At 40.5% G+C, this 19,489-nt stretch overlaps 1 protein-coding gene across 1 annotated transcript; it reads right to left on the reverse strand.

Moving 5' to 3' along the window:
- Positions 1–153: 153 nt before the first annotated feature.
- tbc1d2b (TBC1 domain family, member 2B) lies at positions 154–15,837 on the reverse strand. The gene is made up of 13 exons (XM_020631339.3): positions 15,420–15,837; positions 14,515–14,665; positions 11,693–11,867; positions 10,243–10,394; positions 9,826–10,079; positions 6,613–7,035; positions 6,342–6,452; positions 5,930–6,126; positions 4,890–5,384; positions 4,682–4,799; positions 4,236–4,421; positions 2,894–3,015; positions 154–2,786 (listed from the first exon to the last, which is right to left on the reverse strand). Exons 1-13 carry the CDS (start codon positions 15,759–15,761, stop codon positions 2,591–2,593), a joined length of 2,922 nt encoding a protein of 973 aa, XP_020486995.2. The 5' UTR covers positions 15,762–15,837; the 3' UTR covers positions 154–2,590.
- Between the last annotated feature and the right edge of the window lie 3,652 nt (positions 15,838–19,489).

The following is a 19,489-nucleotide window of genomic DNA, read 5'->3' on the forward strand; positions in this document are numbered from 1 at the left end:
CCTCCCCCCTGATGGCTCTATTATGAAACTGCAGCATGAGGGTGGCAGGCTATCAATAAAGATGACAGGCATGTATAGCTGTTTATTCTGAGGCAGGGATTACTACAGCAAGTGTTTTGAGTTTTTCAACACCTGCACATGAGACAGAGCATATTCAGTCAGCCTTTTTTTTTTTATTGAATATAAAGTCTTATAACTGGTATCAGAATAAAAAACTGGGGTACACTTAACGCTGTAAAGCAAAAGCTTAGCACTTTGTCATTAAGATACAAATTAACCGTGAACATGGCGATACCACAGAGATTTACATACATGAAAGTGAAGTGCCCTATAATAGTCTGAACTCATCACTTGTGCAATACACTGCTGAAAAGAAAGAGAAAAGGAAATAAAAGATGATACAATGAAGTGTAGCTTATTCAATGTGAAGTTCAGCGAACAAACCAGCCTCAGAAAAGAAGTCGTGGTTTGAGATAAGACATTGAATGAGCCTTTTCAGAGTGAGATAAAAGAAAAATCTGATCATGCTTAAAAGTTTGGTTTTCTAGAGAGACCTGCTCTCTTTAAAATACAGCAAAATGTGTTTTCAATTCTACAGGTTGTTTTTTTTAAATTCACATTTCTATCATGAAATCAACCACAATCAGTGGTGTAGTGCAGGGTATGCGGAGTGTACCCACGTTTTTTTCAGTCTCCATAGGGTAAACCCACTCCTAAATCTCCTCTGATTTACTCCATTGACTGATTGACAATATTAAATATAATGCTGCAATTTTTTTCCCCCTGATAGTGAAGGAATGACTCTCCCTACTCCGTCTCTAATTGGCTAGTAAACACAAACTAAATATGTCGGAGTAGTCTGTAACCGTTCATAACAGAGGCCGTTTATCCTCTCCAAAACATTTGGGGGGGGGGGGGGGGAATTAAGAGTATACCCACTTCTTGAGGCACCACTACACTAGTGACCACATTGCATTTCTGCCATTTGTTCACAGGCTCAATGTTTGGGATGAGGCCTTGACATTTCTGTAGCAAAGAAAAAAGGTCATCAATTTGGTTTCTTATGGAAAAAAAACAAATCTGTAAACAGCAAAAAGAGTAACATGAAAGTACAAAGAATTCAAAGTTACAGCACAGAGTAAACATCTAATCAGCATAAAAGAGAAGGTAAAAAAAAAAAACATGTTCACCTGTAGAAGACTCCTGCTGAATAAACAGTCTGTTCTTTTAAATGCTAGAAAAAGTTCATTGAGTGAAATAAGGAATGTGTCATATAGATTAGAAGTACCTGGATGCAGAAAATAGAAATATGTCTATTGCTGTATGTCCCTACACGTGTCCGGTAATCTCCTGAAGTACGACTCATATCTCTGTATTTGCCAAACAATCATAAACATAGCCTCTTTTTATCTCCAAAACTTTTAAATCACCCAGCGTGAAATGTACCTATGAACTAGTGTGAACACTGCAAGAACAATGTAACACTGCCCCCCCTAGGACAATAACTGCAAATACACCATAAACAGTTATAGATCTTTTCATCACCTTCAAGAAAATTCAACATGAGTAAAAGATGAACTAAATATTTAACTTCAGAGCAGAAGTCCTTTGAAGGGCTCTATTCAATTATTCTTGTAACCATCTCCAGTGATTGTAGAAATAAAGATGCAGAACTTCTTTTAGACAAATGTTTTTGGGAGAATTTAAGTAAAAAGTGGTACTTCAGTATAGAAAACAAACTCTTGCCAAACAAGGTCAGATTCACTGGAAGAATCCAAACTGTCTGACACAGTGACTCAACGTATTTCAATTGAATCCGAAGACAAAAATACATCCAAGAAAACTCCATTTAAATGTGATTATATGAGTAGATTCTATTTTTTGGTTTTAAGATTTCATGGTCAATCTTTGAACCACAAACACCTGAAGGATGGAGTGACAAGTACAAACTGTGAACGTCTTCATGAGACGGCTCTCAAGACTTAAACTGGGAGTTCAGCGTAAAGTGGATCTCAGCAGAAATGTTTTAAGTGCATCAAGAGACTCAGGGAGCAAAAACAATGAAGTGTGTAGTTAAGGGGCAAACCAAGAAAAAAAAAAACATAGATTAAGGTTAACTATTTAAAGACTTTTGAGAAAGGAACTGTAGGCATATAAAGAAAACAAATCTGAATCATAGTGAAAAGAGTAAAAAAATAAAATCATTCCTTCAGACATTAAATCGCCAGCTTTTGAAAACAAATCACAGCCATGTTTAAAATACTGAATCGGACCGCTGCTTTGATCTGCAGGTTGAAGCGCATACTGTTTTGGCTGTCACAGAAACACATAAGCATACAACAAAGAAGCATTTACAAAACAAAGGCAGGAATACTGATAGAAAGCCTGTTCGGCTTGTGATGTTTTTGGTCTTTTCATAAGATATGAATCCAAAGTGATATAGAAAAGTCGATTGTTCCAGCTCTGATTCTCAGACAAACTCCAAAGATCCTTCCTGAAAAAAAACAAGTCTTACAGTTTTACAGCTTGAACACATCGCTCTCGCTTTCCTCACATTCAGACCAGAACATTGGGGAAAAAAAGCTTGAGGTCAGTTATCTTCCTCGTCGTCACTGACAAAGCTCCGCCCGTCCTGACGCGTCTCTCTCTCCCTGAGGAACGTCTGCCTGATGGCCTCCAGCTCGGTCAGCTCCAGGCGGACTTTCTCCAGGTGGAAGGAGCGGCGGTTCTGGATTTGCCGCAAGGGGAAAGGGTTCATGTCAACAAAAGCCATGCTCATCAGTTTCCTGCAAAAGAGGAAAAAAAGAGAAAAGTATATGTAAGGAGATGTGGTCCTGCTCCAAGGTTAACTGAGACACACAACGGCTCTCAGAAATGTTAGCAATCACCATACCTGGAATCCAGGATTGTGCGTGTGAAGTATCTCAGATACTTAAAGATGGCCGTGGAATCTTGCAGCTTCAAAAACTCTTCTTCTTTGTACTTGAACAGAGCGAGGGCGACGCGAAAAATTATCTGTGGAGAAGAAAATATCAAATCTATGACATCTGTCTCATGAATGTGTGACCGTTTATATTAATATAACACTCATCCCTGGACATGCAACTCCTCTTTAGAAGACTGAAAGCTGTATTTGTTACTTTTAGAGGAACGTGTAGACATCAATGTTAACTCTGAACACATGGCACTGTTCATTGGCTTTTTATGATGAAAAAAAAAGTTAATTTAAAGAGTGAAAACTGCCATTGAATAAAACTGAATCCACCTCAGACCTCTCAAAGGGGTCTACATCTTCAAAGTGGCTGTGATTTGTATCTTTCACATCATAAATGGATCACATCGTCACACATTTTATGGAATAGTATTAACTGGGATTGTTAAAGCCACAGCAAATCCTGACTGTGCAGATCCCCTCAGCCCTTAAAGCATGAATACATCTTTTTCACTTATAGTTTTGGTTTCCCCACACAACTTCACCATTTTGTTCAGCTGTCATATTTTGTTTTTGTACATATAGGAAACACACAAAGCTTCCATTCAGACCAACTAAACTAAAAAAGTGAAGTAGAGTTTATAGACTCGCAGGAAAAAAAAACGCTGACGCAATTGTGGCCCAAATTTAAGTGACTAAATTAATGCCTATTTTTCTTGTATATCACATTGCAACAACAAGTTAAGAAAAAACATATTTATAAGCTTGAAATTGTTGCTTTTAAAGGCTTGTTTCCCCCAAGTGGTCACAAACAGCTATTGCAGGTTTAATTCTTCTGCTTCTAGATGTTTAGCTGTGTGGGTAATTCTGAGTAGACAGCCTTTGTTTTTACTTGTATGCTTAAAAACAGCTGACCACTGCTACTGAAAATGAGGTTTATCACAACAAGATGTTTTATGTGACACCAAAACAACAAGCTAAACGTGGCTAAAAGATCTGCAGATCTAATGAACATCAACAGAGGCATTTTTTTTATTCATGTCAAAACACATTTTGTAACTCTACCTGAGGTCTGAAGAAATCTAAACAAATACATTCAATACATTTATTAAAAAAAAGTAGCTAGACATCTCATCTGTATATGCAGGCTAATCTAAAGTTTTAAACACATCAAATCAAATGTCTCGAATTTACAAATGTATGCTCATCTCATTTTTGGAGTTTCCTTTAGAACTTATCAAAACTTTAAGAACACAAACATAAGTATACAAGATTAAAGGATGACAGTTTCCTTCTCTCTTACCTTTGGACCTTCGTACAGAAAGGCGTCCCAGATCTTGAAGAGGATGTCGCTCACCACACTATCCACAAACACCACCAGAAACCAGTTGAATGTGATGAGGGAGAAGTCCACCTTGTACTGCTCAAAGTGGGCATGAAGCCGGGGGAGCTTCTCACTCATCAGGTCCTTGAACACACGCTGATCGACCTAAACAAAAACACAAACAACATGTGATTATTTTCCAGACTGTGAGAGAGATCTTCACCTCCACAGCGGGTGAAAACAGGGAGAAGGAATCCAGCAGAGAGGAGGAAAGCAAACAGCAGCATTCCTTTCACCATCAGTCATGGGCGGCAGCAGCAGTACCCACATGAACATGACATCACTGACACCTCAGAAAACCCCGGTCAGGACGCTGAAACCTATCCCCCCCCCAAAATTTATAGTGAAACCATTTTTGTTTTTACCTGTGAGCCAAGCAGAGTCTTGGTGTAATAGTCTCTTGGCATGAAGACCTCCACGATGGCTATGAGGCACCAGAAGGCGTCTTCTTGGTCCAGATAGAGCAAGGCAATAGCCGCCAGTCTGAAGGAATCACATGCAAACAAAAAGAAGGTGTTAAAATGCATAAAAAGTAGAGAAGAAGATGGAGATGAACCACGAGTCGTCCCGTACCTGTTGAGTCCTTGGCAGTAGCCGATATCTGGATTCCTCCAGGAGAACGCCATCAGGACGTTCCTGAGTTTCTGGATGCCCCCTGCACTCGTGGAGGTGTAGTGCTTGTTGTTGGGCAGAGTTCGCAGCAAGTCCAGCTCGATCTGCTTGGAGGCCGGGTTGGGTTTGTCTCGGGCCACGTTGAGTAAGGTCTCGTAATAGTCTGGCTCCAGGTGGTCCCGAAACTTCTTGACATGGATGGAGACGCACCACCGCCACAACTGGGAGCGGTGCTCGTGAGGAACGCCGCAGCGGATGAGGGCTTTGAGCTCAGGGGAGCGCACCAGGTCTCTGTTCATGGTGCCGGCCAGATAGTTCTCCCATTTAACACCAACCGACACCTCCTGATCCGTCATGGAGAGGGACTTGAGCTCCAGGGCTCTCACCTTCGCAACCAGCTTCTCCTCCTCTTCCTCCTCCTCGGGGACGGTCTTGAAGCCGTACACGTCGTACTCACTGGAGTTGAACCGAGGCAGAGAGAAAAAATGAAAACAGTCATCAGTCAGCGACGGTCAATTCATTTTGAAGTTATTAACACTTTCATAGATGTCTACTTGAACCGTCTTAGGTTCTACATCACTTAACGTTTGCCTGAATTGTCAAAAATAGAGTCTGTCCAACCCCAAAAGACATGACAGAGCTTGCAAAAGAAGACATTCAGAAATACAAATTAGCTGAGCTAGTTTTTCCAGTCAAGAAAACACGAGTGCAGCTGTAAGAGCAAAACTAGTCTGATGACAGTTTGTGAAGGTCTCAGGACACAGAGGAAGCAGGAGGGATTTGTTCCTTGTAACACAACTTTAGTAAAACACGTTTTTTCAATTTTTTTATTTTTTTTCAGAGTCTCATTACTTTGAGATGTTAAAGAATTTACATATGTCTGTTTATTTTCAGGAAAAAGTCTAAAAAATGTTTTTTGTGTTTTTTTTGAAAGGAGAGAATTTGAAAACATACTTTCCAATATGAGCAGCACATAAAAACATGGGATGCAGAATCCATACCTGACTGAATTGGGTTTAAAGATGGGGTGCTCCTGCTGGTCGGAGCTCTCTGCCTGCAGTGCGTCCTCTAACAACCTTGAAATGACCTCGTGGGTCGGGCTCAGCTCTGAAGAGGAACACACCGGGGTTTTCACCTCTTGAAGCAGCACCAGATACTTACTCTCTACCTGACACAGCTTTGCCTCCAGGGCCGTGTACTGCAGCACAGACAACAGAAAAACACATTTCCTTCATTACAACCTGGTGACTGAATCACGACTCATTTATAGTTACTGTCATTCATTGTTCCTGCTTTGCATTTTTAGATTAAGAGGGCACCAGCTGAGGTCAATAGTGGACTTCCCCGAGAGGCTACTCAGACTTCCTGTTTCCATAAGTAGAGTAATTTATGGATTAAAAAAAAAACAAGTACCTTTGCTTCTAACGTTTTTTCTCTACTTTCTGCATTCCTGCGTAAAACTGTCAGCTCCAGGATCTCTTTGTTCAGGAACTTGTTCTGGGATTTGTAGCCTTGAAGACTGTCCTGAAATCAGAGAAACACACGCTCAGTTTATCAGGGCATTAATAGAAAACCAGGGAGTTACAATAGGACTTACTTAACGACCAAAGAATGCCATTAAGTCATTCATTTACAGACCAAATGAACATGCTATGACGATATTTGTGATTTGACTCCTTTGTACCTTAAGGATGTCCAGCTCCTGCTGATCTCTGAGGGGAGACGATGAACTGCCATCGTTTGGATTGCCGCTCTGCTCACTGTCCTGTGACAGCTTTATAATGACTTCATCCTTGGCCTGGATCGTCTCCATCAGCATCCCAAGCTGATCGTTTATTTCCCCCACTTTTATTTTCAGGCCCTTCAGCTCTTGCTGCAGACTCTCTTTCTCCAGGGCCAGACGCTCCATGTGACCACACAGTGCATGGATCTGTCCGTCTCTTTCCTGAAGCAGGGCCTCAGACTGGTTGATCTCCTCCTGGGTCACTGATGAGCCTGGAGTCTGGTCCGGCGCTGCAGAGGGATCAGGAGCCGGGGCCGGAAGTCGAACTGGCTGCCTGTCACACTGTGACGTTCTCAGAGTCTGCTGCAGAAGTCTCACCAGCTCCTGGTGGAAGAAAGGAGATCACATCGCCTATCAGAGTGAAGATCATGCTTCAATTCTTCTCACATGGTTCATTCAAAAGAACAAAGATGTTTTTTCAAACAGGATTGTTCGCCTGCTCGATGAAGAGACACAAGAAGCTAACTGTAAAGAAGTTCAGTGGAAGTGTGGAACTTTAGCTTTCATGTCATATCATATAAATCCATGTTTTTTAACTAATATCAAGAGACTTGTAACTGAGATTTTATATGTAGGATTCCTATATGTAGGATGTTTTAGTCAATAAATTCAAAGCACAAAACAACACCCATAAGGAAATACATCACGTTCTGTTGTTTTTTTTTACCTTCTAACAAAAGCTTTGGAGAATAATATTAAGGCAGTGGTTCCCACCCTTTTTTGGCTCGTGACCCAACATTGACTTCACTAAACTCTGGGGACCCCAGGCATCCAAAAGATACGACTTATTGCTAAGATTATTATTATTTTAATCATGTGATAGTGTTTGGTACTGTGTGTCACGTAAACATACATTTTAAACCACATGATGAAGGCTACTTCATGTATATTATTGTGGACAGAGGCAGAGAAGCCAGGATGAGATTTGTGCACAAAGTGGGGATTTTACTTTGCTCAGTGCAAGATATACACAGCCAGGTGATCGTGTATTAGCTAGGCTGGAAATGACTGCTGGACGCATGACGCAAGGGTAAGAGACAGACAGAGATACTGCAAGTTTGTACGATTTTAGCATGGGCTAAGGGTGTAGTAGCACTTTAGTTATTTTTAGGAAGAATGCTACAGTATATTTTGGATTGAACAACAATTGGAAATTTCAAGGGACCACATTTGATTTCCATTCGACCCCATATGGGATCTGGACCCCAAGGTAAATGACACTGCACCCCTCAGCTGAAACACAAAAGACCTAGCATTAAAACATGTTTATCACACTCTCAATGGGATAGGGTCTGGGCCTGTGCATAATGTCAACTCAAAAACTCAGTTTTTGTCAATGTACCAACTTAATTTCCGACCTGAGGATGCATGTGGACAACAATGAATAATCGTATTACACTATGCGCTTTGGTCCACCAGAACTAAACAGTGACAAATCATTTCCAGGAATGGTTCAGCAGGAGCAGCCAGCTGACTCACATACTCAGAGTAACTGAGTTCATTCTTGTTAAAAGGTTTAGCTTGCAGTTAAAAACCACTTCGCAGGGGGAGCATACCCACTTTATGTTTTCATCTAGCTAGCATTGCCGTTAATACAGCCAATCAGCTCGTCTTAAAACACTGAAACAAGAACAGAGAGTAAAGGGAGGGACGACACAGCTGGGATTGTTGTTAGGAGAACTGCAGTTTCCTTGTTTCCCGCCTGACTAGCATGACTAATCATTTCTGTCTGCTCGTTATAGTGAGAGCGAGACGCCACAACCTCAGAGCCCAGCTGAATGAAATACAGTCAGAGCTTATTATTGCCTTTGAGCTCGATCATTTCCTCATTATGAATGAAGTTGATAAGGACTATTGCTACTTTTGGTATCCTTGCAAAGCGACAGCATTGACAGGAGAGCTTCGAGGCAACACTCAGTTCAACTCTGCTCAACATTAGAAGTACCCTGCTGGCCCAGACCCCCGAGATGAAACACTCTGTGCCAGCTGATTAAATGTTCCACTGGCCCGCTTTGGCAAGTTCAAATACAGCCTTTAAAACAATAAACAACAAAGAAAAATATTAACATGATTCATAATTTCACACATCTTTCCTGTGATTCTGGTGTTTTGTCAGTGAATTTTTTCAGACCGTGTCATAAATTACTTTTGCAACATCAACATTTCTTAAGCGCCTTCAGACGTCATAGTTGAAAGGCGGCCCCCACCCCCAACAGCTTCACTGCTGTCACTCCCTCCCCTTCGGATTGTACACTCATGTACGGTTATTTTCAAAATCAAAAGTAATGTTCCTGGGTCAGTGGTTACGATGGTGGTGCCCGCCAAGTGGTTACTTTAAATGAATGTTAACCCCTGCTTCTCTTTGTCAAATGCAAAGGATTCTATAGACGGGGGCAAATGACATGGAGAAAACAAATCTGTCTATGAAGACAGATACATCATGCAAGGATTTTCACAATGTTTTGTGCCAAGTGTTCTCACATTATTTCATCTATTAATGGATTAGTTATTCGGTTCATAAGACATCACTAATTGAATAAAATCAACACAAAAACCAAAAATCCAAAAATCCTCAATCACAAAGCCAAATGTGATGTGATGCAGATAGATAACAGGGATGAGGGCCGCTGATGGTCTAATGGTTAGGTCACGCCTCATGTATTAGGGCCAAAGTCCTCCAATTGGGCGGCACATGTTTCAAGTCCGACCTGCTGCTACTTTTCTGCCATGTCATTTTCCACTCTCTTATCTAAATAAAGGCAAAAAGCCCCAAACTAAATCTAAAAAAAATCATGGATATACGATGAATCAAGAACCAAAATAGTTGCTCAGTGTGTCTTCTTGTCCATCAGCTTACCTCCAAACAGACCTGGTGTTTTAGATCTAAAGTGGTTTATAGAGGTAACTCAGGTGAAAAATTCCACCGACTGATCGGGGAACTGACCAATCAAAATTGTCATACTTCAGCTACACACATCGCCAGCATGGCTGTATGCTTCAAAAAACAGAAAAACTAGCCATTTCCCCAAACTCATCCTGGAAATCACAGTCCCACAGCATGCTTTCTGTTTCATTCTTACAAAAGGGAGAGCCCATGGGAGTGAAACACGGCACCTTCTGACTGGCCAGCTCCTCTCTGAGCGTGGTGTGTTCCTGCTGCATGCGGCTCAGTTCTTCCTGTTGACTCTGGAGGCGCAGCTGCATCTCAACAGGCTTGCTGCAGTTTGCCTCCACTGGCGAGGACTCCGCGCTGCGCGTCTCCGCGTTCCGTCCGAACCTCCCGGGGGCCATCATGTCACGAAGGAAAGGCCTCCGAGGCCGGGAGGAGTTGCGCACAAAGTCGAAAGTAAACGATGACCCAAAGGAATCTAAGAGAAGGGTTTTACAAACAGTTCATGTAAAGTGATAAACATGAACAAGAAAACACTCAAAAAGGGACTCAGGAGACTGGAGCAGGCAGAGAAAACTGCATTATTTGAGATTTAGTCACAGAACATTAAGGCTTAATAATTCAGCAGAGATTAGGCGTACGTCTCTGTGTGTCTGGATGATGTTTGGGCTCAGGGAAGTCCTTGGATGGAGCGTCCACAAGCTCCCACTCCTCCGCGCTGCTGTTGCCAGTGTAAAACACGCTGCGTCTGCTCTCCCCTCCTCTCCCTGGCCGCAGGATAGACATGGAGTTCCTGACAGAACAGAAACCCGATAGGAGGATGAGTAAGACCAAAAACTGTGCTGGACATGAAGTGCAACCGACAATATAAGATGTTTTTTGTTTTTTTTCATCCACAGGGAAACCTGATAGTGTGCTACTTAGTAACATAACATTAGCACAAACAGTGTGGAGGTCTTTCACAACCAGGCACCAGAGCTGCAGCCAGAGACAAGTAAACAAAATAAACAACAACAGCTCTACAACATCAATATGTTGAGGTTCACAGAGAGCACAAGTCACAGATATAGCGTCTATGAAAAACAATCATCAAATAACATAAAAAGGGAAAACTCGAGCCTTTCTCGTCTCAGCATTCTCAAGTGTAAAATGAACAGGGTCTACACACAAGCTCTCACAGACCAGTGTGTTATTTTTAACACCTCTGAATGTGTTTCAGCCACGTTTTCCTCACACGTCTATCTACCAGAACAAACAGCTTCAATTTCTTATCAACAGCCACGTCCACAGCGGCACAGTTACAGATCACTCACTTCACTTTATGGACTTCTGTTGTTCTTTAAAGCTCTTGGAAATTCAGCTGCTTGTATTTGTTGGTCACTTTATACATGCAGAAAAAAAACCCTGATGAATAGATTAAAACCAAATGTTAAAGTTGGGATGTTTGACTGCCACAAAAATATGAAAAGGTCGTTCAAACGCTCCCTGATTCATCTGCACCTTTACAAATAATCCGTCTTTCAATAACGAATAAAAAGGATATTTAAGGGACGCTGGTGGCGCAGTGCCGCAGTGGTTAGTGCGCGCGCCCCATGTATGGAGGCTGTGGTCCTACAAGAGGGCGGCCCGGGTTCAAATACGACCTTTGGCTCCTTTCCCGCACGTCATTCCCCACTCTCTTTACCTGATTTTCAACTCTATCCACTGTACTCTTTCTACAATAAAAAGGCACAAAACGCCCGGAAATAAATCTTTAAAAAAAAAGTACATTTCAAACCATGTCACATTCGTATCCTTTCAGAGAGTTGCATCATTTGAATAGGTGTGATTTACATCCCATAAGAGGAACTGTTGATGGTTGTATGCTAGAGCGACAGCGCGAAGGAGGGATGTAACCACCACCTGTGCTGCATGAAGCGGTGAAGAGGGGAGTTTCTTTCCTTCAATACTGCTCAAACTAGTTGTGCCTGTTCATCTGGGACTCAAAACAAAGGCTTAAAATGGAACTTCCTTTTAAAAAAAAAAAAGTTGGCACTACAAAAAAAAAAAAAAACACCCTAATAGGATGCAAACGCTTTTGTCCGGGCCTACCTGAGTTCTGTACCAAAGTTTCTGAGGGAGAAGTTGAGGGTGTTTGTGGAAGCAGCAGAAGGACCTCTGGCTGAATGGATCCCCACGTTTCCCCCGCTGTCCGACTCTGCCTCCATGGCAAAGTCACTGCGGATGTTCTCCAGGCTGGTGCTGAGCTTCTCCAGGACTAACAAATCTGAAAAAAAAAAAAAAAAAAAAAAACACACAGTGTACATTAGAAATCAATTATTATCCCGTTGCTTATATTTAAATCCAAATGTAATCACCCTAAATGAATCCAAGCATGAAGAGAGTTGATGTGTAATTTCACCAAGAAGATTCTGTTAGTGGTAACTTCCGTTTGAGTAGCTCTCTAACCATCAGGAAACACAGTTTGTGGCATTTGTGGGTGTGTGCAGGAAAAACATACAACGTCTACTAAGTATTAGATAAGCTGGAACAGTGGAGTCACTTTTTAATAAATGTCCAAGCAGCTCCTCAATTCTGATAAAAAAAATTTAAAAAAAAACCCTGACCTGATAAATTCCAGTTTTCTCCTCTCTTAACTTGTGCCACCTATTATCAAAACAGCAAAATAGTTCAAGCAATGAGTAGCTAATACAACATCAAATGTTTGATGACCTTTTCACCGCTGGAGGGAAAGTTCCTGTGAAGGCAACACTACTGATTCTACACAACGTCGCAGCAGCCACACATTTCATCAGAGTTCACACAGATGAAAAAAACGCTCCAAGGACTTCTGAGTCAGAAATTACACAAGATAGCAAAAAAACATTCCAAAATATCTTAATACTTTCAGGAACTTTAGCGTTCTAAATCGGTTTTACTTCCAGTAACGGCCTCTTTATTTGTAGGATTTGAAATTTGAGATGATTTGTTTTGTGGAGGTGCTGATCAGTGTTGACAAAATGAAGACTGAATACAGAGACGCACCTATCCAGTTTTTTTTCAGTTCCGATCTGATGCCAATACATATGCCTGACACTTTTTGATCATAATTAATAGTGTTATTAATGTTGTTGGTATTATGTGTAAACAAAGCTGTAGCATTGTGCTGACTCCACATACGAACAGGAAGTGTAAGAATTGGACTTCAGATCATATACAAGGAGCTGTTCTTGATGGAGACAAATTGTGGGAACTTCCTCGCAGTTCAGTCTGCAAGTCTTCAAAGCCAGACTGTGAGAGTTGAGAAAGTTTAAAGTGCCCGACTACCTTTCTTGATCGGTGACGTGGATCGGCTCCGTCAGTCAGATATCCATTATGTGAATTACCTTACGTTAATATCAGACCCAATACCGATATGAGCTACAGTTAAATCCTTTACAAGTCTGCCTTCAGTTAAATACAATCTAATAGACCAGGAGAAAAAAAAACAACAACATGCATACTCTTGTTTTTCTATAATTATTGTTCGCTTAGATCAGGGATGGGCAACTTTGGTCACAGCAAGGGCCACATTCATTTAATTCTCACTGCCAGAGGGCCAAATTGTAGAATACAAAAACGTTAAGTCAGTTATGTCTCAAATTTAATTCAACATATACCAGTGATCAAATATTATTATGGACATATTTCTGGTTTTCATGATTTCATTGCAGATTTTGTCCTGTTTTCTTCCCGTTTCCAATGAATTGATGTGTAAAAATTGACCTCGACGGGGTCCGCATGTGGCCCCCGGCCCGCCCAGTTGCCCACCCCTGGCTTAGATATACCAAATACAGTCTATATTTCTAACATCGCAAAAGTTATCTCACGTCTTAGGAAGCGTCATAACAATGCAGAAGTCCATATGGTAAATGGATTTGAGCTTGTACAGCTTCGTTTTCTAGTCTTCTGACTACTCAAAGCGCTTTTACACCGCAGGTCACACCTACGCATTCACACCTGACAAAGGTGCAAAGCGGGGGGGGGGGGGGGGGGGAAGTATCCAGCACACTATCTAACTCGCAGCCATATATTGATTCAATACATGTTTGCTTTTTTTCCCAAGAAGAGACACACAAAAGTTAAAAATAAAAACATGTGTGTGGGAGTCTTTTTGGAGCTGATGAATGTATTGAAGTTAAACACGCCAAGCATTAAGGAAGCTGTTAACGCCTTTTATCTGCCATTTGATAATTGAATCAGTGCTTTAATCAACACAGCCCTGCCCACATGCTGTTCTAGTAAGAACTGTTATCAAAAACACAAGTTTAATTATTAATCCATCAGATACAGGTGTTTACTTAAAGCGAGTGTCTGGATACGACTCAAGACTTCAAATAAGCATCGACAACAACCCCAACAAACATACTCACTATAATAAATAAAGGGAAAATGTGCATTGGATGTTGTCTTCCACTTTTACATTGTGTCTGATTTCATGCTTTACTTTGTGATAGCCCCCATTATCTTGTGTATTTCTGCTCAAACTGTTGCGCTCTTCCAATCCTCCACTGTACATATATTGTATTTGTTTTTTTATTAATTTATTCTTTTTAATTTAAGTTTCTTGACAGTATGAGAAGTGCAGTTTATTTGCTTTCTAGTTCTTCTTCTATTTCCGTTTGCTTTTTTAGAACGTCTTTTTATACATCAAACACCTGCTTGTTGTGGACATGCTTGAAAATAAACCTGATTTTTTTTTGGTTCTTGTGTATGTGTGTGTGTGTGTGTGTATGTGTGTGTGTGTGTGTGTGTGTGTGTGTGTGTGTGTGTGTGTGTGTGTGTGTGTGTGTGTGTGTGTGTGTGTGTGTGTGTGTGTGTGTGTGTGTGTGTGTGTGTGTGTATGTGTGTGTGTGTGTGTGTGTGTGTGTTAGTAACCCTGCCTAGTGCCCTACCATTGTCTTTGCCCACAAGGCCTGTAGGCGGGTAGGCAAGAGTCGGGGAGCTCCATCTGTCGCTCTGACCGGACCCTCGTGTGTTGCTGAACTCCCATCGTTTCTGCTGGAGCTGCTGGAGCCAGAAATGCATCACCTGCCTGCTCGGAGCCTACACACACACACACACACACACACACACACACACACACACACACACACACAATGTTATTTACACACAATCATGTGCAAGAGGCCAAAGGTTAAAAAAAAAACAACAATCTGCGACCGAATGACACCTTCGCTAAGAATATGACCCAAGCTGTTGGCGCTAAATTAAATCAAAAAATATATATTTTTTTGAATTAGAAGAAGAGGCCTTTAAATAGCAGGTCACTGTTCAGATCTGTCATGAGAACCTGGACACAGCCACTAGTTTCAGTCTCAGTTCCATCCTCAGGCTCTGCAAGCTGTTTTTGTTTGAACCATTCTAATCATCTGCTACAAATGATGCAGACTTCAGAAGTGAAACCAGGGACACCTGTGTTAACCCATCACCACAGTCACATGGCAGCGCAGGAGACCAACACACCATCACATGAGGAGCTGTGACCCTCTGCAGCGCCAAGAGGCCATGAGGCCTGATGAGCTCATGTCAATCTGAGCCTCAAAATTATCTCCAAACAGTGGACTCCTATCAGCTGAACAATGTGCTGACTAAGCTCCAGTAACCTACATGTGGAATTGATTTGCTCAGCCAGCTTTCTCCTTAAAGTTGTCAAAGTCACAGCAGAGAATAAATGAAGCTGGAATGGGTGTGTCTGCGCGAAGAGAAAGGAAGTGACAAATGACAACAGAGAGTAGCTGCTGTTGCAAAAGCAGAGCTGGGAACATGCTACAAAGTTTTTTTTTGTTTGTTTTTTTACCTTAAGCAAAAACTCCTTCCCGGCTGTGCGGATCTCAAACTGACCCTCCTCTCCCTCCACATCGTAGCTGAAGCACGCGTCTCCGATCTCGATGTGTCCGAGCGGCAGGGCGTCCTGTTGAGTCTTGAAGTAATACAAGTAACATTTCCTCGGATCGTACACGAACCACCTCGGCTTGTACCCTCTCAGAGGCCCCTTACCGGACAGTTTGTTCAAGTACCCGCACAGCTTGGAGGCCTGCTCCTTCGCCCCCTCCAGCTCCTCCACGTCCAAAGACCTGGAGGAGACGACCCGAGCAGCCGAGCACGACTTGGCGTCGCTGCCATCCTCCTCTTCGTGCATCTTCCCCTCGAACTTTCTTCTTCTTCGCGCAGCAGCGGATGCCTACTCTTGTTTCCATCCGCATGACTGACCTGCCTCCTTGGCAAAAGGAGGAGCATGGGAAATGTAGTCTGCTTCAACGTCGACGTGGAGGAGGAACAACGTGTGAGTGGTTTCTTGGGACAGGTGTGCCGCTAGGTGGCGCTTTTTGACCAGAAGTGCAAAAAAAAAAAAAAAGCTGCAGGAGGCAGAGAAAAACCATAGACTGTGAAAATAGATAAACTGAACGAGAAACATTTTTAACTGAAAGTGCAAAGTGCAGAAATGGTAAAATGTCTGTTTTGATGTTAAATGAAAGAGGTAGACTATTAGTCATCATGTAGCCTAAATAATATCCATTTTATTAAGGACGCCGTCAAGTAACTTGGTAGGTTTTTATTTATTAATGGTAAGTCTATTCTTAAAAACAGTGTTTTTAATGTCAGTTTATAGATCATAGACTGTAAATATTACAGATGAGTTAAGTAAGTAATTAATTAACATTAATGTTGAGATGAACCATTATACATTTTTTAATTAAAAAAAGGAAAGTCAACCAAAAAATGAAAATAGTGATTATTAAGGAATTTAGACTAATTAATTAATGTATTTATTTCAAGTTATTTATTTTAGTGGAATATTTGTTTTCCTCTAAGAGTGAAACTAAAATAATGTGTCGATTAAAAAGGTTAATCTTTTTTTTTTCAGGGGATATTATTCTTACTTATTACTGTCGATTCTACTGTATGTCTGAATTGTTATGTGACGTTTAAAAACACTATCAATGTATTGGCTGTAGCAAGTTATAAAGTGAATGTGAATGTATTGTTTGAATGATTTTTAAATCTTTTATGGGGTTTAAATACTTGAGGACTGATTTAAAACACAAATCCCATTAAATCAATCATTAAATCCTGCTCAGTGCTCAAAAATGGTTTAAATGCCAGAAAGGCGCATAAATGACTTTTCTTTTTAGGTTTTATTGTTTAATTTAAACTGTGATGTAGTTTCCTTGTTTCTCCACATCTTCAGGTCAATTTGAACCCAAATTGCTATAATAACTTACCTACATGTCAGGATTAGGAAGACAGTGTTGAGGTTCCCGTTGGGGATGACTTAGAGACAAGTTAAATAGAGAGTATTAAGCAGTCTGTTTCTGTTCACGTGTTGATATGTAAAATGTTATCTGTTTGTAAAAAAAGGGAAGCATTGTAAGGCGAGACAGTGGTGTGGGGGTTGGGCTGTTAGCCTGCCCACAGCAAGAGGTCGAGGGTTCAAATCCCTGGTAGGGCCTTTCCCTGTTTGGTGAATAGTCTGGTTTTCTCCCACTGAAGTCTGGATTATGCTTTTGAACTGTTGATATGTAGGCTACTGTAAAGGAAGATGTAAAAATCTTAACACTTGTACACTGGTGATGGTTTGGACTGTTGCTTTTTGGCAAAGAGGTTCAGGGTTTAAATCCTGGGAGGTGTTTCCATAAATACTTTAACTTTCATGTAGGCTATGGGAAAGTATCAAATCAATCAATAGATCAAATATAAATGTTATATGTGTCTTCCTGCTGTGTTGTCTAACTGCATCGTTATAGCTGTCGTTCTCATGTTTCATCAAACTGTGTCAATGTGTCGTCCTGATGTGTCGTCTGACTATCTTGTTTTTCATCTTAAGTGTTTTCCAGATAATCATGTGAAAATCTGATACCTGCCAGCCAAATATTTCTCAGATACAGCGTGGAACATTCCACTCACGCCCTACTCAAATCTGTAAACCTGACTGTGAAAACAAGTCGATACTGCTTACTTTCATATTTATTCAGAAAGGTGCCATATTTGAGTATATACTGTAGCAAAGGTTAATTCCATCACATCTAAACATTACCAAATAATAAACTGTGTTTTGTATAATGGATAGACGTTTTACAAGTTATGAACGGCAACTATCTAAGATGAATTGAATTTAGAGATGCACAAAAGATAAAAATTGACATTTGTAATTTAGTTATTTAATCTTTATCATCATAGTTAAGGGAGAAGACTTTATTCTGAGCATACAATTTCAAAATCATGATGAACCCCGGAGAGAGTAACAAATATACTGATCTAACTGCGAAATATATTTAAATGTAGTTGAATGCACAATTCTGTATTGTAGAGTTTAAACCACACATCAAGATGAGAGTTAGAAAGACAGTCAGACAACACATCAAGATTACAAGCAAAAATAGCTGCATCAGTCTATATATCTTTTGTGCTTTGACCCCTTAAAAAGTATTTCTCTCAGGATGAAAGTACCGGTACTCCATGGCTTCAGACTGAACGCTCTATTGTTAATCCATGTAAATGAGATGAAGTCCTGTGTTGTGGTCTTTCTCTTAAGCAAGCCTAGAAAAACAACTGGACCTAAATCTTACTCTCTAGAAACATTGCAGATGATTTTTAATAAGCTGTTTTGATCGGTTAAGAATGGAGGGACAAAGGTGATGGGCTTATTGTTTATATTTAAGTACCTCCTGCTATGTGTATTAGCAATTTGAGTGTTATTGCATGGCCTTGCGGAACAGGCTTTACACTTCACTACACATCTGCATGAGCATGTGACAAATAAAAATGTTGACTCTTGAATCCATTACCGAAAATGCAAATGTTTGATCACAGTAAAAAAAAACTTACAAGCATATAATGACGTCAGAAGACATGTATAACCATGAAATAAGACAACATATGAAAACACAGGTACGACAAAACTACAGAGGCCTATTTGTTAAGTTGAATCGATAGATAAATGTCCCCAGGAGAGAGAAAGACACTGTGAAAAAATAGCTCTGTTTCAACCGACGGTACAGACGACCTTTGAATAGTCACAAACAAATGTTTAATGAAACTCCATAATTATGAAACTTTTTTTTTTTCACAAATTTAAGTTGATAGATTAAAGTTTCATGTTTGGAATTATAAAGGTTGCATACACATTCTAAGGTCTGATTAAAAAGTACATGCCAAAGAGAAGTGATTTCATCATTTTGACATTTAACAGACATCAACCAACCCCTGACCTTTCAAAGACCTACGCCCCTTCACAGATATTTTTGCAAGAATACTGAAAAAGATCTTAAAGGTCAATTTTGTCCAGTAACTGTTTGATATCTCTGCTTCCTTTCCGTGTCTCTTTATCTGAAAGATAAAATACATTCACACATTGCAAACAGATTAAGATTAGATGGCTACATGACTACATGAGTGTTACACGCATCAAAAAATGGATGACATTTAGACCCCAAACCTCTTAGACACCCACATAATGTCTCACAAAGACATTCAAAAAAAACCTACCATGCAACACTATCGAGATGATGTTGAAATACTCCATGCTAATTAAGCAATACTGAGTTGTGCAAAGAACAAACTCATTATTAGTTAAATGGTGGCTGTTGATATTTGGTGGTTTTCCAGTTATGTTGTTTATCACAATCGAACATCTCTCAAATTTATAAAGAAAAAAAAACATCTCTTGTTTTAACCCACCAGAAGGCTGGAACATTTTTGTATTTATCCTCCTACCCTATCTGATATTATGTACCCAATATATTTACATTTTCAATTATTCCTTACAGAGAGTATCCTCACAAAGACAAAAGAAAGAGGACGGGACGAGGTAGCAGGAAAAAAAGGACTGTGACATATATTTTCACACTGATTAAGGGGCGGACTCCA

The sequence above is a fragment of the Labrus bergylta genome, chromosome 7 (assembly GCF_963930695.1).
Source record: "Labrus bergylta chromosome 7, fLabBer1.1, whole genome shotgun sequence".
NCBI lineage: Eukaryota > Metazoa > Chordata > Actinopteri > Labriformes > Labridae > Labrus > Labrus bergylta.

Coding starts and splice junctions, on each gene's coding strand:
- tbc1d2b (XM_020631339.3), bottom strand. CDS start 15,761: ATGCACGAAGAGGAGGATGGCAGCGACGCCAAGTCGTGCTCGGCTGCT. Junction 4,422..4,681: donor AGACTCTGCTTGGCTCACAG/GTAAAAACAAAA, acceptor GTTTTTGTTTAG/GTCGATCAGCGTGTGTTCAA. Junction 2,787..2,893: donor CGCACAATCCTGGATTCCAG/GTATGGTGATTG, acceptor CCTCTTTTGCAG/GAAACTGATGAGCATGGCTT.